General features: G+C 45.4%; 1 protein-coding gene across 1 annotated transcript in view; it reads left to right on the plus strand.

Annotated features, from left to right (window-relative positions):
* ETV5 (ETS variant transcription factor 5) overlaps nt 1-8054 on the plus strand; it is a 72961-nt gene that overhangs the window by 51839 nt on the left and 13068 nt on the right. The window contains 1 exon segment of the mRNA XM_027769453.1: nt 2197-2256. Coding sequence (XP_027625254.1) covers nt 2197-2256 — 60 coding nt within the window.

Here is an 8054-nt window from a genome sequence, read left to right on the forward strand (position 1 = left end):
AGGAACTCGTTCGTGAAGCGTTGTCATCTAAGAACTTATGAGTTAGCAAAGCAGGAATGTTTGCGTATGACCAAATACGAGACAAACAGGCCAGGCACATGGCCAGATGTGCAGGAAGCCCTCAGACTTGGTGCAGAGTACCCCTAAGAGTCCCAGGCTGGCTCCCAGACTTGGACGGTGCCTTTCGGACCTCTCAACCTCAGGGTCACTGGATACAGAGGACGTTCTTTCTGTGCTGCCTTAGTCCCACCTCTGGTTTTGTGGCCGTCCCCATTAAACTCCCCGCATAACTGAGAGTCCACACGTAGGACGGGATTCTTTCTCGTTTTGACATGAATGGCGTTCTGAGAAAGCACCTGGTCGCTGATAGCTCTGTGGGATGCTCAGTACACCATGGAAGAGGCTATCTTGTTGGTTGCTTCATGGGATTCCCTGTTTGTTACAAGGCTGACTGCTGGGGAAATCCCTGTGTCCTTCAGCTGCTGGTATTCTCGGGGGGAGGAGGGGATAGGATAGCATGTTTAGGGCACCCGTTGTTTGGTTATGGGATAATCTTGCCTAAGAACCTAAGCATATAAAGAAGTACTTTGGGGGATGGACCTTCTCCCCTCATCATTCACTGTCTACGTATCTTTTATTTTTATTTATTTATTTATTTATTTTTTGAGAGGTTTTTGCTATAGGGCGTGTGCACTCCCCAGACAGAGAGACAGAAAGTGAGAAATCACCCCCTGGGGGGATGGCCACGTCGCAATCCCTTCTCCTCCATTCTCTTCTCAGGATCTTGGGAACACATGCACGTGCGCCCGGCGTGAGTTTTAAGCCACTGGGTCTGGTACTCGAACCACAGTCGACTACATGAGAGTCCAGCAACATAGCCATTACGCTAACTGCTGGTCCCCCACTGCCTACATATCTTGTAGGCCAGGCCTGTTAAATGAAACCATCAGGGGAAAGGAGAGTTGGAATTTGTAGCTTGCATATTTAGAAGTTATTTTTTCCTCTTTATTTCCCCTTCCCCTTTCAGAAATGACCTAAGCTTTTTCACTTTTTTTTTAAGTTGGCACTGAAGGATATTGAGAGTAGCTTATATGTTTCAGCCTTTCTGCTGTGTGCTTTTCTCAGAGATCATGGGGAATGTGGGGAAAGTGTGAATTTAAGTGACTTCTGACAATGGAATGGCATAGAAGATAGGCTCCTAGCCCTCTCTGAGATAAGATAGAGATCACTTCATTCAAGCCAAAATTGGTTATGGAAAGGCTGGGGAAGTAGGTGGAAGGCAACGCCTTTCTGACAGAAAATACCAAGGAGTGATAACTACAGAAATTTCCACTGGCGTTCCTCTCGAAGGCCTTGATGTGTTTTTCTTAGGAGCAGGTGTGACCAGCAACATTTTTCCTTTGAAATTGACATTTCCCTCTATCCTGATGGGTTTTTCACCCCACCCCATTCCTTTAAAGCAAGACACAACAGATGCGACCATACCTGAACCTCTCTGATGTGAGTGGTGTTCCAGGGTGCGGGTTCATCCCACCTGGGCGTAGTTCAGCTCACTGTCTTTCCTCTCGATAGATACCTTGACAGCAAGATGCCTGAAGAAGAGCTCCCTTCTGTGTGGTTTGGTTTCCACACAACAGTCCCAACACGGCGAAAATGCACTTGCTAATCTCTGGTCCTCCACCTTCACCAGTTCATGTCCTGGCTTCAGAACTTCAGACCCTCCAACCTTTGTCCTAAAACTACCCTCACCACTTGGAGCAAAATTAGATGTGACCGTCAACAGGAAAGGGGGACACATTGGAAGCTATTTAAAATAATCCTCCCCCTCCACACACACACAATAAAGCCCAGGAGTCAGGCAGCAGGCGAAGCTTGGCCTTTAGAAAACCAGTGTCTTTTTCTGCCATTAGTGCTCTTGCCAGATTTGTTAACTCATTTTTTAAATGAGTATATGACACGGGTGAGGCATCCTTTTTTGCTTCCCATGATTTGATTAGGAGTGTCTTACTTTCCGATGGTAAATGCTAGTGCTTGCCAGCTTGCTTATCGCGGGCGCTACCTCTTCCCTAGGCTCGGCCAGAAGGGCGTACCTTAGAGCAGCAAGAGCTTCGGGGTTTTACTAGAGTTGAACATTGCGTGTGCTGCGTCTCCTGCAGAAACGAGTGACGTGTGTGTCCGTCTGTGTTTCCCTTTCAGAAGTGCCTAACTGCCAGTCATCCTACATGAGAGGGGGGTATTTCTCCAGCAGCCATGAAGGTAAAGAGCTTGCTTTAACATAATAACAACAATAGTGCTTATAATAAAGCTTAAAATCGGCTAGTTTCTAAGTATTTAGATCACAGGTTAAACCTTCCTTATTTCATGAATATAAGAGTTAATGGATTGTAATCTTCGGTTATTTCTGCACACAGGATTTGAGGTACTGTGAAGACGGCCATTATTTTCAGTAGCAATTACCCCAGCTTAAGAGTTCATAGATAGGGACCAGCTGGTGGCGTGGTGGTTAAGGCACTCGACTCCCGGACCAAGAGGCTTGTTTTCTCACTCCCCCCACCCCCACCCCCGTGTCTCTCTCTGGTAAATTTAAAAAATAGTAATAATGAATTAAATTAAATAAATAAGACTTTTTAAAAAAGTTTCTAGGACAATGCGAAGAAAAAATGAACCCACCTGGTTTTCGCATTTCTAGACATGAAGGTTATATAGTTATGTAACACTGTCAGCCTAAACTGGAATTTAGGAATTATGTGAGTGTTTTTATACGGGTCCAAAACCCACAGAAGGGAGTTTTAAAATGTGTTTTAGATTTTTACTTTGTTTGGATGGGTAACTCATCACTGAAATTGTTATTACATGATAAATGGGTGCCACTTTTAACATCAGAGGTATTGAGGTGTTTTTTACTGATCTTGAGAAGGCCAGTGCCGAGGTGAACCGGCAAGCAGTAGAAGGACAGGGGTTGGAGGTGGAGAGGTTGGTGACTCTGTAGAGGTATGTTATGTGTGAAAAGAAATACTTTCTAACTGGATAAATAAAACACTTCCAAAGAGAAACATAAGAACAGCTATAAAGCAATCTACCAATAAGCCTGGATTATCACCTGTCTTGATGTTTACTTGTGTTTATTTGTGTGAGAAGATGCGCTCGCCAGACAGACAGAAAGAGACATGGAGACAGAAAGCGAGAAATCACCCCTCAGGAGGGATGGTCACGCCACAATCCCTTCTCCTCCATTCTCTTCTCGGGATCTTGGGCATGCACGCACATGCACCTGGCGTGAGTTTTAAGCCACCGAGTCCGGGATGCGAACTGTGGTCGACTACATGGGAGTCCAGCGACATAGCCATTACGACAACTCCTGGTTCCCTTGTAGCTTATTCTTACCACAAGCAAAAAATATTGGTTACCCAAAACTTAGAAAATATAGACGGACAGAAAACGAAAATTAAATCTTACTGTCCAAAGCATTAATTTTCTATATAATCTTTCCATCTTTTTGTGCATACATAAATATAGATTGTATAGCTCACATAGGACTCGTTAGTTCATAGTTTTATTTTTGAATTTGCCAAAGGCCACGTGTGCTCACTGAAGAGTAAGGGAAAATGAAAAACACCTCCCTTGGAGGAGGGTCATGCTGCATTCCCTTCGCCGTTTCCCATTCCTTAAGGAATTTGGGGCATGGACACACGCTCCTGGCATGCTTTTCAAGCTGCTGCATCCAGGACTCAAACCACTCAGTTGGCCATGTGGGATCCAGCTGCCTTAACCACCATGCCACAGGCTGGCCCTATTTTTTTTTTGTTGTTTTTTCTTTTTTAACAAGTCATTGACTCATATCGATCACAACTCTTTCAAACTCTGTTCTAAGCTCCTTATATGCATTAAGTTAAGTCATTTAATCCTCAGCATTCCAGACTTATCTATACTTGTTAACCCCCATAGTACGATGAGGAAACCAAAGCTTAGAAAAGTTAGAAGAGTTGCCAAAGGTCACCTGGCTGGGAGGGGAGAGCCAGCATTGTGAGATGGTCCCCATGGTCTCGAGAGCCCGCAGCCTTCATTTCCCTCCACACTCCACAGGCAGTGCAGTCTAGCTCAGACGTCCCTCTGTGATTTCGTCCTTAATCGCTGCACGGCAGTGGTCGCATGGGTGTGCATCTGGCTGATCACCTATTGCTGAAAATGTAGGTGCTGCTAGGTTATTTACCAAACAAACCAAACAGTATTCATCCAGCTAAATCTTTTCACGTTCCATTGATCACTTCTTGAAAACTACATTTCTAATATTTCTGGGTCAATGGAGTCTGACCATTTAAGACATCAGCAGCCAGTTTCTGTGAGGGCCTGTGTTTTATTGTTTGCCTTTAGCGCATCATCACAGAGTTTTAAAATTTAGGATTTCTTTTAAAAAGTAATTAGATGTGAATCAAGAGAGAAAGGGGGCCTTTCGATGGGGGAAGATGACTGTGCTTTGAGAGCTGCAAGGGGCATTTGTTGAATAGCTTCTAGATGAACAGGTGATGGCATCACATCAGAGGGCTCATTCGATGGAAAGGAGCCCTGTTGGGGACTGAGATAGAGTTTGTGGTTCACCCTGAGCCGCAGGCTCAGAGCTAAAGTGACCCTTCTGGGCAGGGGCATGAGTTGAGATTGTAGGGAAGGCTTTTTCCTTAGAATAGGCTCCCTAGAAGTTACTTCTTGCTTGCTGCCAAAAACATCTCTCCCGACATAGCCACAGTGGTGTGATTCCCTTCACCTGTCATCGGCTGGGCCTCATGAGACGTGCACCTTCTCAGGACGCACCCCAGACCTACCGCTCAAACTCCAGGGTAGGACCCAGCAGCCTATGTTTTAACAGGTGCCTTCAAGGTCGAAAACTAGAAAGTAGTGATTTTTTTTTTTTTTTTTTTTTTTTTTGGGGGGGGTTTTGTTTGGGGGGCGGCACTCCCAATCACCCCCTAGGGGGATAGCCACACCTCAATCCCTTCTTCTCCATTCTCCTCTCGGGATCTTTTTTTTTTTTTTGAAAGATTTTCGCTATAGGGTGCGTGCACTTGCCAGACAGACAGAGAGAGACATAGAGACAGAAAGCAAGAAATCACCCCCCAGGGGGGATGGTCACGCCGTAATCCCTTCTCCTCCATTCTCCTCTCAGGATCTTGGGCAAGCACGCACACGTGCCCGGCGTGAGTTTTAAGCCACTGGGTCCGGGACATGAACCGCGGTCAACTACATGGGAGTCCAGCGACATAGCCATTACGCTAACTGCTGGTTCCCTCTCCTCTCGGGATCTTGGGCATGCGCGCACACATGCTCGGTGTGAGTTTAAGCCACCGGGTCCGGGACGCGAACCGCGGTTGACTACGTGGGAGTCCAGCGACATAGCCATTACACTAACTGCTGGTCCCTGAGAGTAGTGATTCTTAACTTTGCATCTTAGAGTCATCTGGGGAGCTTTAAAACTTTTTTGATGCCCAGACTTCACCCTGAGCAATTCATTCAGACTCAGGCTTTAGTCATTTTGTAAAGCTTCCCCAGTGATGTGTATCCAAGCTTGAGATCCACTAGTGTCTAGCATTTTAGATGAGGTCAAAGAGGTGACCTACATGAAGCACTGGCTGGTTTTTAGAAATCATCCATTCACAAGAGTGGTTTCGTTAGGTAGCTGCTTCCCGCTGACTTGATCAGATGATTGACCAAGTGTTGTTTCACTGGGCACCGTGTGAGACTCTGACCGTCTGGCTCCGGAGAGGAAGGGCTGGCTACTGGACCACTGGCTGTGATAGGCACAGCTGTGGGGGCTCCATTCCAGGCTCCTGAGTGCTTCTACAGAAGCAATTGATGTCGACAGCAGGCAAACTAGGAGGGCGTTCGAAGAGAGAGGGAGGAAAACATTTTGCATAATTACAACATTTAGGAAAGAGCATGCTCTTAAAGGAAATATTTTTAGTAAGCCATTGGGTTGCTTACTGTACAGAGACTATCTGGTGAGTTTGACCCCACACGCATTGAAGAAGTTAGTTGCAAAGAGGCTAGCATTTTTAATTGTTCTCAATTACCCAGACATGGTTTTCTGTCCTTGTCCACCCTCGACCACAGATGCCCGTGAAACAGTCAGTGAAACAAATGTTTCTGACGGGCTTCAGCGCTCACCTGGGATCCTTGCGTCATGTTTCGCATCTTTCATTTCCACTCTGTCCTTTGAGCAGGTTCTTCCTTCCTGCCACCTTTAGTTGAATGATTAGCATTATGGCCACAACTGAAGTCATTGCCGGTACAAATTTAACTGACTTAAATTGCACTTACCCAGTAGCACCTTCCAGATGTTTAGAGGACTACGTGTGGCAGTGACTGAAAACCACAAAATGAACCAGAACGATACTCCTTCTAGGCGGGCCTTCATCTGATTAGTTTTGAAAACCAAACCAAGAATCTAACCTCGAGTTACGTTTTTGTTTTTTTCTTTATGCTGTGAAAGCTCAAAAAATAACCTGGCAAGCTTGACAAGTCTGTAAACTTTGAAGCAGTTCACTTAGTATAACTTTATAATAAGACCATTAAAACGTAACTAGGACAAAGACATATGGAAGGTTGGAAAATACGCAGCTTCCTGGCAGCCGAGGCATAAAGCGGAACTCATTATAGAAGTCTTATTGATAACTAAGTACATCAATTTGTCATATAAGTCAAATTGTTTCTAGTACCCCACTGAAAAATTAAATCATGGGGAGTCACTGAGTTCCTAACTTAACAGTCAATGTTCTTATTCTTACCTTTCTTTAGTGGAGACTAAAGAAATCTCATCCTTTTTTTAGGTATTTATTGAATCCTTATGCTCAAGGTGCTGTGAGAATGAATACTTAAGATATTCCTTATCCTAAAGGAGCTTAGGCAGCGTGATAGAGAAGATAAGGTGAAGCTCTCCACTACGGTTAACTCCTTAATACAAGTTAGCAGGACCAGCAGGTAGCCTAGTGGTGAAGGGGTTGGACTCCCATGTAGCCAACTACAGTTTGAGTCCTGGACCCAGTGGCTTGAAACTCACGCTAGGCACGTGTGTGTGCATGCCCAAAATCCCGGAAGGAGGTGGAGGAGGGATTATGGCACAGCCATTGCCCCAGGGGGTGATTTCTTGCTTTCTGTCTCTCTCTCTTCGGTGAGCATATATATACCCTATAGCAAAAATCTCAGCAAAAAAAATGTAGTTATGACTGGGTGCAATTTCTGTGTTTATCTTAACTATCTTTTATTACACGCTTATATACCAAGAGCTATTGTGGGCGATCTAGTGTGAAGATATATAGATCGGTGCAAAATACATGAGGGCATCTTCAAAAGATCCACGGACAATGCATATTATGAAAAACTAAGTGTGGATTTCAAAATTTGTGTGTGTGTGTGTGTGCCAAAATAAATTCATACTTTAATTCCATGTTTCCACAAACTTTTTGAAGTTCCAGCATGTACTATCTCAGTAAATTCTCATAACGACCCTGTAAGATAGGAATTACTGTTCGCCCTGTCTCCCGGTGAGGAAGCTGAAGCACAGAGTCATTTATTCGAGGTTACGCGACTGGCAAGGCTCCTGGCTCCCGGGCCTGCACTCTGCCTTCCACACTGTAGCGTGCCTCAGCCATTACTTTCTTCTCTATGGTCTGTCCCCCCAGCTGGGCTGGGAGCTCTCTGGGAGCAAGTGCCAAGTCTCCCACTGTCTAAGCACAGTGCCTGGCACCAGTAATTCGTGGGTTAAATATAAGTAAATGCCAGGAAAATATCCTTCCTTTCACGCCGTTAAGCAACTAAAAAATTGTGCTTGGGGCCAAGGAAACAAAAACCATGTAAACCTCGAAACAGTCTGTTTCCTTCAAAGTGGGCAGTGTTGGGAACCAGCAGTTAGTGTAATGGCTATGTCGCTGGACTCCCACGTAGTCGACCGCGGTTCGCATCCTGGACCGAGTGGCTTAAAACTCACGCCGGGTACATGTGCATGCGTGCCTAAGATCCCGAGAGGAGAAGGCAGGAGAAGGGATTGCGGCGTGACCATCCCCCCT

Source organism: Tupaia chinensis, unplaced genomic scaffold (genome assembly GCF_000334495.1).
Source record: "Tupaia chinensis unplaced genomic scaffold, TupChi_1.0 Scaffold149658_1, whole genome shotgun sequence".
Classification (NCBI taxonomy): Eukaryota; Metazoa; Chordata; class Mammalia; order Scandentia; family Tupaiidae; genus Tupaia; species Tupaia belangeri.